The sequence below is a fragment of the Parus major genome, chromosome 1 (assembly GCF_001522545.3).
Source record: "Parus major isolate Abel chromosome 1, Parus_major1.1, whole genome shotgun sequence".
Classification (NCBI taxonomy): Eukaryota; Metazoa; Chordata; class Aves; order Passeriformes; family Paridae; genus Parus; species Parus major.
This window is the reverse complement of record NC_031768.1, coordinates 102,137,038-102,150,858: the sequence shown is the minus strand read 5'-3', so window position 1 is coordinate 102,150,858 and position 13,821 is coordinate 102,137,038. Positions and strand designations below refer to the sequence as shown.

Genomic DNA, 13,821 nt, shown 5'->3' with positions numbered 1-13,821 from the left:
AACCCTTCTCCAGCCACTCTCTGGCACTGTCCCATCCTGCTGACAGCTCACACTGCCAGACCCCAGCCCATGGGGCCTAGGACAGAAGATCAGGTTCAAGCTGGGGACCACCCATGTGTCTGGGACTGTTTACAGGGCGTTCACTCTCTGGCAGGAGGCTGTTTGTGGGCCAGTGCTATCCAATATTCTAGACTCACATAACCATGGTTTGGAAAAGCTCTCTTGAGACCACAGAGTCCAACCATTTTCCAGCACTGCCAAGCCCACCACTAAACCATGTCCCCAAGTGTCCCATTTACTTGGCGTTTAAATCCCCCCAGGCATGGTGCCTGCAGTGCTTGACAACCGTATTAGGGAAGAAATTTACCCTTATACCAAATATAAACCTCTCCTGAAAAAGTTAAGGTCATTTCCTCTCACAGAAGGGGAAATATATTGCTCAGCGTTGCTCAGTGTCCTTAGGAAGGCAGTCTGCCTGTGGATCGAGTGTTGGGTAGTGCAGCTCATTACCCCTGGAACAGGAACCCAGTGCTTCTCCGCACCCCTGGGGCAGGGACAGGTGGGAACAGTGCTGCCCAGCAGCGCTGTGTGCTGCCCATGCCACCAGCAGCAGCACACGGCAGACAGGGCTTGCGGTCCCAGCAAGGCCAGAGGCGGCGGGTGGGACGGCTGTCCCCGCGGGGAGGGCAGGCCCCGCAGACAATCTCTAGACAAAGGCAGCTGCTCCCCGGCGCGGCGCGGCGCACGGGCGAGGCCGGGCGCGGCCCGGGGTGGGCGGTGGCGGGCAGCAGGTGCGGCCCCTTCGGCCCCTCCGCGGAGCGGCTCGGCCCCCGCCCAGCCCCGCGGAGCCGCAGCAGCGCCGTCAATCAGCGTCGCCCCCGCTCCGTCCTCCCCTCCCGCACGCCTCGGCGCGTTGCATCGGGCTCGGTGACAGCAGCGAGCTGAGCGCGGCGAGAGTCTCCGCTCCCAGCCAGCACCGAGAATCGGGAGCGGTGGCGGCGGGGCTGGGAGGGCTGCCGAAGCATGCGGAGCCATGGGCCAGGGCTGCGGACACTCCATCCTCTGCCGGAGCCAGCCGTACCAGGCGGCCGCATCTGACATGTGAGTTCCCTCCCGCCGGCACCGGGGATGGGGGACCACGCCGAGAGGGAGGGGTGCTCCAGGAGTGATGCTGGGCAAAGGAGCGAAGGAGACGTCAGGGACGCAGGAAAAAGTTCCTCCTGCCTGACAGCTGTCAGGGAGGGGGTGGCAGGGAAATGACAAGAGGCTGCGACCCCTCCCTGTTCCCCACTTGCCACCTATGTTAGCCGTGAGGCAGCTCATCACCGGTGTTTCTGTGCCAGAGGGCTGGTGTGAACTGTTTCCCCATCACCCTCATCCCATGATGATTTCCTGCAAGGGTGGAAGGCTCCTGGCCCGGTGGTGGGCTGCAGGGGTGCCCGGGTGACTTTGTGAAATTCAGGTCAGGCCTCTGAATTGTGGTTTCGGCAGCTTCACACAGGGCAAGAGAAGCCACCTCCTGCACACCCACCCACCCACTCATCAAACAGATTTGGGGGTCCCGGTGTCACCGTGCCTGTCTGAATATGGTGAGGTGGGAATGGGGCTCCAGGGGTCATGGTGGTTTCATGCTGCAGCAGACACAAGGGGCTTTGTGTGAGAGCGTGGGTGACCTTGCTGAGGGATGACAGTGCTCCCTGGAAGCAGGGAAGGGTGATGCTCTGAAGAGCCCACCTGGGAAGAGGGACTGAGCTGAGTAATGGGAAGCTTGCAGCGTCTCAATTCCCATTGCCCACAGGCTTGGCTGGGGCTGGCAGAGACCCCTGTCTCTGTGCACATGCATGAGCAGCGCTCACAGGGCTCCACAGCTGCTGGGGAGCAGGCTATGCATGGACAGCTCACAGTACGAGGATGCTCTGGCTCCTGGGTACCAAGAGATCTGGGGTGCTGCCAATCCTTTCTCCCCCTACTCCAGTGGGAGCAGATCCCACATTGCCAGAGGGTGAGCTGAACCACAAGAAAGAGATACAGGTCTAGGGCAAAAAAAAAAGAGGAAGGCTTCTCAGTGCTTGGATTCCTTTGTCTGTCAGTGTCTTTGTGCCAGCTCCACATGCTCAGGCTCTCTCAGGCCGAACTGCTTGGCTCAGCAGCCCCCACCAGGACCACCAGAACCAGGAGGCACATCGTTGCACTGGGATGTGCCCAGGAGAAGCCTCAGGTCTCCTGGAGCAGGTGCTTTAGGTGATGCCAGGACTATTGGGGTGCAGGGAAGCTTCCATCCACTCCTGCCCCAGTGCTACACATTTCCCTCATCGCGTTTTCACACCTTCATGAGTTGACCTTCGGATGGAAACTTTGTCCCTCTTCATAGAAAATACCCTCCAGCATCTCTCTTGATTACATGCAATGTGTGACTTGGATCTGTCTGCTCAAGACCCCTATAGGTGCTGATTCTCCTATGCTTCCATGGGTGCTGGGTCTGTCTCTGCAGGCAGCATCATTCCCTCAGCTCTCTAGGCTCACTCCCTGGTGCTGTGTGTGCTTTGTTCCCTGCAGAGATCCTTTCCTGGTGCTGCCTGAGTATGTGCACATGTCCTTTTCTTTAAGCAAAACACACAAAGGTCTTGAAATGCCATGCAATCCCCATGTTCCCGCCTGCCTCTGCTGCTATTTAAAGGCTTTTCAAAAAAAGTAGATGACAGAAAAGCTTGATGTAGCTGGGTTGTCTGTGCCCCTCAAGCTGGCCCAGGCAGGTGAGGTAGGAATGGTGAGTGAAGCCCTCGTAAACCTGTCCCTGTAAACCCCAAGGGGTATATAGAGGTGGAAAAGCTTCCCAGGAGTTGTCAGAGGATGATGCCCTCGGCCCTGCAGTGCTCCCTGGAGGGGTTGCAGCGGTGAGGTTAGCGCTGTGGGGAGGGGTGCTGCCTGCTCCCTGCCTCCGCTCCAGCCCTGCGGTGTTCCATGCTGGCTGCCAGTGCTGCGTGAGGCCAGGATCCAGTGGTAGCCCGGCTCTCCCATGTGCACGGTGCATTTTTTCAAGTGGATGCAGGTGCAGCGTTATCCAGGTCACGTTTTAACCCATTTCCTCATTTTCTCCCGCCGGGAAGTGTGTTCCCGGGTGGGTGGACGCTGACCTGGTTAGAGGTGGGTGGGGTGTCAGGGTGCCTGGAGCTGCTGCTGTCACAGCATCTGACAGCAGCCGGGGCTGGGGAAGAAGCTACTGAGCTCTGCAGATGGAAAACACAGAGGAGGAGATGCAGCTCTGAGCATCCCTGCGGGAAGGATCCAGCTCAGCGGAGGCTGGGAGGGGTCAGGGCTTCCTTTGGGGCACAACACTGTCTGGAATGCAGAGGGCATGAGCTGGGCTCAGCCACCCTTTGGAAGCCTTGGAGCACCTGCAAAGGTGAAGGCAGGCTGTCAAGCCCCCTGGAGAACCCCCCAGAGCCTTCATGGTTATTGCTAGTCCCTGGGCTGCATGTGTAAAGTGCCATGGAAAATACCCACTCCATCACTCCATGGGTCTGCTTCCACCCAAGCACTTGCTTGCCAGGGAAAGGAGTTCAGTGGGACGAGGTTAACCTGGTCCCCCATTGTTAGGGTTCTTAGGTGATGTTCTCTGGGTTTTTCAAAGCCTCAGGCTTTTCCTGCCCTTGTAACTGGGGCTCTTCAGGATCACCCACCTGCCTGGACACCCAGCCCTGGAGCCTGGAGGTGCCTGGCAGGGAGAATAGAGGGGAAACTTCTGGTTGCAAGCTTCCTGCGTTCTGCATATGCCAGGAGCTCCCCAGCACCTTGCACCTGCCCACAGGAGGTCTCTAGGGTGAGCGAGACATTTCCCCTCCATCACCCCAGGCCATCTCCCTGAACATCTTCAGCTTCAGAATAAGCCAGTTGCTTGGAAGTGTTGGGAATCGAGCCAGATTTTGGCTCTGCTAGTGAGGACCCTGGCCAAGTGTGTCCTGGCCATCATGTACAGCAAAGCCCTTCACATTCCCCATGAGCTATGCTGCTTTGAGGGCTCTGGGAAGCCAAGCATCCATCTAGGGCTGAATGCAGGATTCCCCAGAGGCAATGGTGGATGCAGCAGCAATCTGTGGGAATCCCTCTTTCCTCCTGCTCCCCTCTGACCCTGGTCCTTGCTTTTGTCTCATTCCCAGCTCCCACATGGCTGAGCAGGAGCTGTGCTGGGCTGCAGACAGAAATGCCAGCAGGGCCCAGAGCTGTCTATGACTTTCTGCCTGTCCAGATTCCTCCTGTCCTCCTCAATGGATGGGCCTGTCTGGAGAGGGGTGCGAGTTGGGTGGGCAGTGTTGGGAGATGCTTTGTTTGCTACCATGACTCCATCTGCACAGCAGCAGCACCAGGGTCAGGCAGCAGGGAGGCTGTTGAGTGTGGGCAACAGGCAGCCTGGAGCTCAGATCCCCCCAGCTGAGGTGTCAGGAGTGGGTGGGGGGGTCTCACCTGCCTTGCAGCAATGGGCGATGACAGCAAGATTTGATGTTTGAGGGGTTGGAGCCTGAATTGTGGGATGATGGGTTTGGGTGGGAAGGAATCTTAAAGCCCATCCAGTTCCTATGTCCCTGCCATGGGTAGGGACACCTTCCACTACACCAGGTTGTTCCTCATCCAATCTGGCCTTGTAGGAAGGTGTACAAAAGTATAGAAAGGTGTCTGGAAACACCTTGTAGGAAGCTGTCCCCAAACCTTGTCATCCACACAGCATTCTCACAGAATGGACCAGCATGGCAGCCTATGGGACTTGCTGAGTGTTGGCTCAGGAATGTCCCTAAGGCTGTTTATTTGGCAGCAGCAGCCACCCTTGGTCCACTCCTGGACCCATGTTCTGGGCCCTGCCTGCATCACTGGTGTGGGGAGTCAGAGGGGAGAAAGGATGTGGGAAAATTTTAGGTGGGTGCAAGATTTCTGAGCCTTTGTCAGTTTGTATTTTCTGTGATAAATCAAATAGAAGACAGATAGGGATTTGGAAGTAGGATGGGGTGCATTTCCCACTGAAAATATTAAACCCTGACTTTTTTGGCTAGGGCTGAGGTTGGGTTAGGCTTAGCCTGAGCATTGTGGCCATAGAGGACAAGCCTCTCTATGTGTTTTGGCATCCCCAAAGCCCTCAGCTTTCCACCCAAGGAGGGAAAAGCACACAGCAGCTGCCAGTGCAGCTCTGGGACAAAGTGCTGACTTAGCCAGAAGCTTCCCCTGGCTCCCAGTTGCTTCCCAGCCCCTTCCCAGGCTGTTAGTAACTTGCACGTTTCAGCTGGGTGACTCAGAAGACAGAAGGTATTTATAAGGAACGTTTGAAAGGCAGAGACTGGTGGAGGGTTTTCTTCCCCCTTCTCTTCTCTTGAGCTGGTGCCAGCTGAATGTGGCTGTGCTTTGCTTGGCTGTGCAATGGGGTCTGGAGGGTGACCTGTCCGTGGCCCCTGAAGTTCAGCATCTGCTTGCCACAGTGTGAGGATGCTGATGCTCCAAAGAAAACCTCCACACAACCCCCTGGTTGTTGACAGGCACACTTAATCTCACCCCATTGCAGCAGAGCCCTAGTGCTACTGCCTGTGAGGGCAAAAGCAGGCAGGGCAGCCAGAATTTGGGAATACAGGGATTTACAGACTGGCTCTGAGGTGTGGAGCCCTGCCAAGCGGTGGCATTGATCAGCCTGCTGAGGATGTTGCTGCTTGGTGGTGATGCTCTGGGATGTCTGTGCAGCTTCTCAGTGGTTTGGGGTTTATCCTCACACCAGACCTGCCCTGGGTACTTACTCCTGCAGCGAGGGTGTCTCCACAGCCCTGTTCTCAAGCCAATACTTGGCTTGAGCCTTACTGGAAGGACACAAGCTATGGGTGTTGCTGTGTTTTTCCTTGCTCTCCCCAAAATGGGGTGTTTTCCCATGATTTTTATTAGTGTGATCACAGACAGGTGGATGGCAGCATCTTTCCTCCATGGAAAAAGCAGGTGGAAGCCATGAAGGCTTTAAGTAAGAAATTGGGGTCAGGGAAGGTGGTGCTAGTGATGGGGGACAGTGCCAGAGTCCCTAATCTCCTGACTCAAGCAGGATGATGGCAATTTTCAAGAGTTTGATTGTCAGCTGCTCATGCCAGGAACTCCTGCAATGGGATGGAACTCCTGTGGATGCTGAGAGGAGGGTCTTGGATCCTGAGCATGAACATTCTCAGGAGCTGCAGGATGTGGGGACCCCCTTGGTCCCTCTGCAGCACCTCAGGGGTAGAGCTTGGCCTCCCCTTGGCTGCTGAGGGGCTGAAGCTGGGCGTGAGGTTAGGATTAGGGGTAGATCTAAGATGAGGATTAGAGTTAGGGTCAGAGCTAGTGCTGAAGTTGGATTAAATTTAGGCCTGGGTTTAGAGCTATGATCAAGTTTAGGGCTTAGTGTTTGGGTTAGGGGCAGATTTAAGGTTAAGGCTAAAGCTAAGTTTAGCTTTAAGGTTAAGTCTAGGGCTAAGATAAAAGATTCAGGGTCAGGTTAGATCTAAGATCAAGTGTTAGAGCTTGGGTTAAGTCTAGGGCTGGTGTTAGGTCTGTTTAAGGTAGTACTAATTTTAGGTTTATGCTTAGGTTTAGATTTAAGTTTACGTTTATCATTAGCCTAGGGTTAGATTTAGGGCTAGGGTTAGAACTGTGCTGCAGGTTAGTGTTACCATCCATGCTAGAGATAGATTTAAGGCTTAGGTTAGTGTTAGGGTTATAGTTATGTTTAGATTTAAAGCTAGGCTGGGTCTAAGTTTGGTGTTAGAGCTATGGTTAGGCATAGGTTTATGGTTAGGTCTATGACTAGCATTAGGGTTAGTGCTAGACTAGACTTAGTGTTGGGTCTGCCAGGACAAAGGCATGCAGCACTCCATTCTCCCTCAGCAGAATATGCTCCATTTTCCCCATCAGCACAGCCTTGTGGCCTTCCCATCTGTGTTTCTCCCCCTGTGGCTGAGCCAGAGGCTCTCTGGGACCTCTCGTGTGGTTTGGTCCTCACCTGTCCTGGCCTCACTGGGGAGTGGGACAGATGCTGAGTCAGCAACACTGCTGGATGAAACCCCCAAAACTGGAGCAAGTTTTGCTAAAGCTCAGGTGAAGAAAAACTGCTTGCTGTGGACAAAGCAGGTCTTGAGGCATGAGAAGTGTTCATGTGGAAATGCCAGCCAAACTGCTGAGGGCCAAGCACTCCCCAAAACCAGCCCAAGGGCACTAAGGTGCCTTTTGGGTGCTGGTTTCTTTTGGTCAGGCTGAAGATGCAGGTGGATGCAGCAGCAGCAGCAGAGCCAGGTGAGCTCTCGCTCCAGAGGATGCCACAAGAAACAAGTTGCTCACGGTGGGAGCTGGGTATAACAAACCCCACGGGGCTTAGGAAGAGGTTGAGAGGGCCTGCTGTTGGCTCTGACTGTCTCCAGGGAAATGATGCTCCTGGGAATGGTCGTGGGTCCCTGTCAGGCGCCTGTTGCTGATCCTGCACCTCCCAGATCAACAGGATACACCTGGAGCTGCTTGGGGTAAGATCCATGCTGTGCTGTGCCATGCTGCAGGCTAGGTGGAGGGGCCACCAGTGCCAGTAGCTCCACATGGTTTGGGAACCCAGAGTTCAGGGTAATGTCCTTGGGGTCCCCCATATCCAGTTGTGACCATCTCCCCCACTTCAAGGAGATGAAGCCACCTGCCCCGCTGTGCTGCTCCTGTGGGAATGCAGGGATGGAAAGAAGGTGTCATTCCCCCAGGAATGGCGTGGGAGCTGGCTCCTGGGGTGTGTGGGTATGGTGTTTTGGTGAAGATGGAGGGTTCTGTGAAGGTGAGGGCTTGGTGCTGCTGGAGAACCCCCTCTCCCCCGCTGCGTGGGCAGGGACAGGGACAGCAGGTCCGTGGGCTGGCGAGAAGTGCAGAGTCAGGCACAGTGTGTGTTGCTGTGCACAGAGCCTGGAGAGAGCTCTGTGTGCCAACTGAGAGTGCAGAGAGCTGTAGCGTGGGTGGGGGGACCCCAGTTATGTCCCCCAGTCCCCTCCCCCTTGCAACCCCAAATCTGCAGGCACAGCACCGAGCCCAGGACAGTGACACTCTGGGAATCCTGTTTCCATCCTTCCCTGTGCAGGTCAGCTGGATTCCAGCTCCTGAACCAGCCCAGTCACGGGGACTGTGACACAGGGAAGAGGACAAGGCTGGGGACTCTTTTCAGGTGGGAGCTGGCTGCCAGCCGTCCTGCCTCTGTCCAGGCACAGTGTGGCAGGGGAGCTGGAGCCAGCAGTTCAACCACAGAAAAGCCATTAATTAATGGAAAGCATGATCGAGGATTAAAAGCCTGACGTGCTCCAGCACTGGTCCTAGGGACCAACCCAGAAGGATGCACTAGGGGAGATTTAGTTTGGAAATTAGGGAAAATTCCTGCCCTGAAAGGGTGCAGAACAGGCTGCCTAGGGCAGTGGTGGAGTCCCCATCCCTGAAGGGATTTAAAAGTTTTGTGGCTGTGGCACCTGGGGACATGGGTTAGTGGTGGGCTTGGCAGTGCTGGGGGAATGGTTTGACTTGATGGTCTCAGCAAGCTTTTCCAACCTCAGCAATTCAGTTTCCATATTCCATATGGCATCTCCATGGCTGTCCCAGGGCCAAGCTGCATCTCTCTGCCAGTTCCACCTCTCCCTCAGTACCCACACCAGCCCCACCACTGGCAGTCTGCACAGCCAATCCCCACCCCCAGCTGCTCCCTCCCCTCCTCTCAGGGAAAGCTGAGGCTTTGGAAGTTAAAAACTCAGCTCAGCTCTGGGAAATGGGTTGAAAGTGTCAGACAGAGCCACTCTCGCCCTGATGAGCCTCCAAGGCATGAGAGGCTTTGAGCTGTGTTCTCTCTTGGGGACCACAGATGGTTCCCCACTCCCTGCACTAACTCTGGTCCATGGGAATATTTGGATGGCTTGGGAAGAAGTCCTGGCCCAGCGAGCGGCTCCCACTTGTGCCGTGTTCACAGATGGAGGATACAGTTAGAAATCTGTGATGTTGCTTGGGAGACAATCCCTGCTCTTGGGGAGCTGTGGTTCATGGAAAGCATGGGGCATGGAAAGCACAGGCAGGATCCTGGCTCCTGCTCTATTCCCACTATTTTTAAGGGAAAAAAATGCTGGAAAGGAAAAAAAAAAAAAAGAAAAAGCAAGGAGTAGGTGATGAACACATGCTGAACCACTATCAACAGCAGCTTTTTCCCTCCCTCTAGTTGTCAACTAAATGGACTAATTGAAAGATCATTTGGCAGCATCTGTAGTGTTGCATTTATCCAAGGATAATTCCCCAGGGATTCAGGGTAACCGTGTGTTTCCTCTCTCACCTTGCTATGCTCCTGCCTGCTTTGGCTCCCTTGGGGTCCTGGTGGCTTTGCCTGGAGGTTCCCATGGTGGTGGGATTTGCAAGGATGCCATGCAACAGGGATGAAGATTTGCAGGGCTGCCACGCAGCAGGGACAGGGATTTGTGGCTTTGCAGGGCTTTCCAGCCCTGTCACTGAAACCAGCTGCATTCCTGTGGCTCCTGGCAGCCCCAGGAGCTGCTCTCCCAGCCTGGCAGTGGGGACAGCTTCTTGCACAGGACCTGATGCTCCAGGGTGGAGCACCCGGAGCAGGGTGTTTGCCAAGCAAACAGGGCTCAGCCTTCTGCAGCCGGATCAACAGCCTCCACACGTTTGCTCAGCAAATAAATCCCACCCGGTGGAGCTTTGGTGCTGCTGGTCCCCTTCCCACCGTGCTCCTGCCAGCTGCTCTATCACTGCCCAGCATCCTGCAGCACCTGCCCATTGTTATGCAGGTCTGGAACCGTGCAGGGCTCATGATGGCTTCAAATTAAACGTGGAAGCTCGGTAGCCATCCCTGCCTGTCTTGCCTGTGGATGCCAGGGTGTCGCTTAACCGAGTGTGCCTGTGATGGGACCTGTCCTGTGAGCGTGCAGGGTGAAATCCTTCGGCTCCAGTGAAATGTTTTTGCTCTGGTCTAAGCAATTGCAGGAATTTTCTGTCACTGCTGGAGCCTGGGGAAGATGGAAACTGCATTGACAGGTGTTGGCCTGGGATGCTGGCTGCTCTGGTGATGGAGGAAAGGTGTCTGGGTGTGTGGGGATCCTGGAGCACCACGGCAGAGCACCATGCTGCTTCCTTTGCTCCAGGCTCTCCTGTGCCCCTCCTCTGCCCCAGACCATGTTCCCTCTGTGGTCTTTATCCCCCCATAACATACTGCCCACAAGAAGGGCTCAATTGAGGTGGGGACAGATGCCACCTGCCCCCTTCCCTTTGCCTGGAGACTGTGGGATGTGATCCCAGCCATTTCATGGGGTGGTTGGCTGCTGCTCCAGCTGTCATTTCTCTCTGCTTCCCATTTATTTTCCCCTCACAGATACACTCTTTAGCCCCTGACACCTGCAGATCTGGAAAAACCCACTTTGGCACTGTTATTCACCTCAGGGACCCATTTTCTTCCTGTTCCCTCCTTCCTGGGGTGCTGGAGGCATATTGTTCCTTTTACCTTCACTCCCAGAGCAGCGGGACTGTGGCTTGGTCAGGGTGTGACTGTGGGCACTGAGCATCCCACCTCACTGCACCACCCCTGGCAGGATGGACAAGCCCTGGGGTCACCACTGTCACCCCATGGGGACACTGCTGCCTGCCCTGCCACTGAGCTCTCTGCTGCTGGGGCCAAGCCACCTCCAGCCTTCCAGCTTCTCTGAAGTCACCAGAGTCACTTGTGCACTTATAGGCCACTAAGTGCTGTAATTACAGATATGCTTTAATTAACATAATTGCGTTTCTACACAAATAAAACATTTGGCACAGTTAATTCCAAGGCTGCAGCTCCAAACACAAGGCTTCCTGGCCCCCCTGTGGAGGTGGCAGGGGGGCTGGCAGAGAGTGGGGTTCTCACCTCCCTGCCAGAAGATCATCCCAGTCCCAGCCAGGGCCTGAGCCAGAGCCCCCCATTCCCCACTGGAGTGTCATGCCCTGGTTTGGTGGGGACAGCTGTGCTGCCAGACACTGGGATTGCTGGGACATGACACTGGGGTGGCTGGGGCACTGTATTGGCCTTGCTGGGACACAGTTCTAGGTTTAAACACAGCACTTGGTTTGTTGGAGAGTAGCACTGGGATTGCTGGAGCATGAGACTGGACTTCCTGGGATACAGCAAGGGGATTGCTGGCATGCAGTACTCAGCTTCTAGGCCATGCCACTGGACTTGATGGGAGATGGCACTGGGCTTGCTGGAACAGTGTGTTGGGCTCAGCAGAACAGAGAACTGGGATTTCTGGGATGCAGCAAGCCCAGTGGTTCACTGGGACACAGAACTGGACTTGCTGGGATGCAGCCCCAGGATTGCTGAGACGTAGCACTGGGTTTGCTGGGCCATGGTGCTCAGATTGCTGGGGCACCATACTGGGCTTGCTGGGATGCAGTCCTGGGTTTGCTGGGATACAGCTGGAGCCCAGGGGTGCCCTTGCAGCTGTGCCAGGGGCTGTTCATCCTGGCTGGGGAATGGGTGCAATGGGTGCATCCAGCCCCCCCCCATCCCATCCCAGAACCTCCCACTGAGCTGCCCCCAGGTTGCTCTGCCCTCCCAGCACCCAGAAGCCTCTCACTCCCCATTCCCTCTTTAGCAGACTCCAGAGCTCACCACGCTCTCAGGAGGCTTTGGATGAAGGCTGGAGCCAGCAGCAGCATGCCAGCCCTTTGCCAGGAAGATGCCAGGAAGAACTGGGAAAATGGCTGGTGCTCATGTGCTAAAATGCCCTTTTCATTTAAAAAAACAGAAGAAGAGGGAAAAAAACATATTCCATTTTTCTCCAGCTGAAAATGAAAGTGATTATGTAATGAGCAATAAATTACAGAAAGGAATGAGTCATTGGAGCAAATCCCAAGAAAGGCACAATATTTTTAGCTCCAACACCCTGTGCTGTACTGTGCATTAACCCTTGCAGGACTTGGCCCCCCACTTCAATCTGCCCCTAGGGTGGTGCCCCCAGAAGCATCATATTGAGAATTTTGTCTATGTGACATTCCCAAGGGAATATGGAAATTATGTAAGCTGTGGGACTCTCTTCCCATGGCCCTCCTTTGTGTGGGATGCTGATGGGTGGTCCAGGGAATACTGCACACTCCAGCTCCATGCCCCATCCTGGGCTAAGCCCCTGGTTCACTTCCCCTCTGCTCATTCCCACTTGGATAATTAATCCTGATCCCTTCCTGAGACCCTGGGCACCACTGCTGTTTCTTTGCCAAAGAGCCTGAAGAATTAATTAGGAAATAAAAGCAAGGAACAAATTAATTGGAAGAGAACTAGCAAGGAAGCAAGTGAGCAATACTGCTTTAATCCAGGTTAAATTGGGCAGTGATTGTTATGCTAACAGAAGAGATGATGAGGAAGAATTGGAGCAGGCAGGTGCCAGGTGAGACAATAGCAGCAACCATCCAGATGCCAAAGGATGCCCATGGAGAGCTGAACTGGGGAGGGACGATAATCCTGGGATACCAGTGGGAGGTTAGAAGAGGAATCTGGAAGAGAGGGCTCAGAGAGTCCCAGGATCACCACTCAGACCATCCTCAGAGCTTGGAGCACTCCTAGGAAGAGGGCTCAGAATATTCTTAGCATTGAGGCACGGGGCACTCCTGGGATCAGGGCTCAGAGCACCTCTGGGATTTGGGCTTGGAGCACCCATTGGAAGAGGGCTTAGAGCATCCCTGGGGTCAGGGCTTGGAAGATCCCTTTTTAAGTGACACTATCATTCATGCCTACTTTGGAGAATCCTGTGGGATTGGGTACCAGTGCAGGGACAGGCACCTTGTGCTTGTGTACCCCATTTCTTTGGAGTCTCCAAGCTGGTGGGAACCAGGCCTACTTCTCTGTCTCTGAACACACTCCATTGTCACCTGGCAGTGACCCCACCCCTGAAGAAGGGGCCAAGGAGAATGGCAGGGACGAGTGAGATCTGGTGGCCAAGTCCTCGTGTCCGGCAGCTGGAGTGGGCTCAGCTCAGAGTGACACAGCCAGTGCCAGTGGATGTCATCTCCTCACCTTTTATTTAATCTGGCAGTAAATTCCTGTCCCCAATAAGCTTGGGCTGGGATCTTCCTTATTGCTGCTGGGCCACCTGGAATAGTGGCATGGCACTGCATGTCCAAGGGCTGCTGTACCCTCAGTACATGCTGTCCCACAGGCACCTGCTGTCCCTTCTCCTGCTCATGCTGTCATTCTGGCACATGCTTTCCCCAAAATCCATGTGTCCCTCTGGAGACATCCTGTCCCTCCAGGCAACCCCTGTCCTTATGGACACATGCTGTCCCTTGTCAAACATGCTGTTCCTCTGCAAATGTCCTGTTCTTTCAGGCACCTGCTCTCCCTCAAGACACATGCTGTCCCCAGGTGTGTGTGTCCTTCCAGACACAGGGTGTCCCCCAGATGCATTCTGTCCTCATGGATGTCACCTGTACCTCTGGACATGTGCTGGTCCCACGAATGCAGGCTGTCCCTATGGATACATGCTGTCACCCTGCAAGCAGATTGTCCCTCTGGACACATGCTGTCCTTCTGGGTTCAGGCTGTCACCCACGGACACATGCTGTCCTCCGGGATTCAGGCTGTTTCCATGGACACACTTGTCCCTGTGGATGCATGCTGTCCCCATGGATACACGCTGTCCCTGTGGAGACACGCTGTCCCTTTGGACACATGCTGTCCCCATGGACACATGCTGTCCCCCTGGATACAGTTTGTCCCCATGGACACTTGCTGTCCCCATGGATTCAGTTTGTCCCCATGGATGCATGCTGTCCCCATGGACACTTGCTGTCCCC

The 13,821-nt window shown here is 55.0% G+C and overlaps 1 protein-coding gene across 1 annotated transcript in view; it reads left to right on the top strand.

Annotated features, from left to right (window-relative positions):
- Positions 1–888: 888 nt before the first annotated feature.
- PDE2A (phosphodiesterase 2A) overlaps positions 889–13,821 on the top strand; it is a 41,549-nt gene continuing 28,616 nt past the window's right edge. Inside the window, exon 1 of the mRNA XM_015633595.2 lies at positions 889–1,101. Coding sequence (XP_015489081.1) covers positions 1,034–1,101 — 68 coding nt within the window. The 5' untranslated portion in view covers positions 889–1,033. The remainder of the gene's footprint in view (positions 1,102–13,821) is intronic.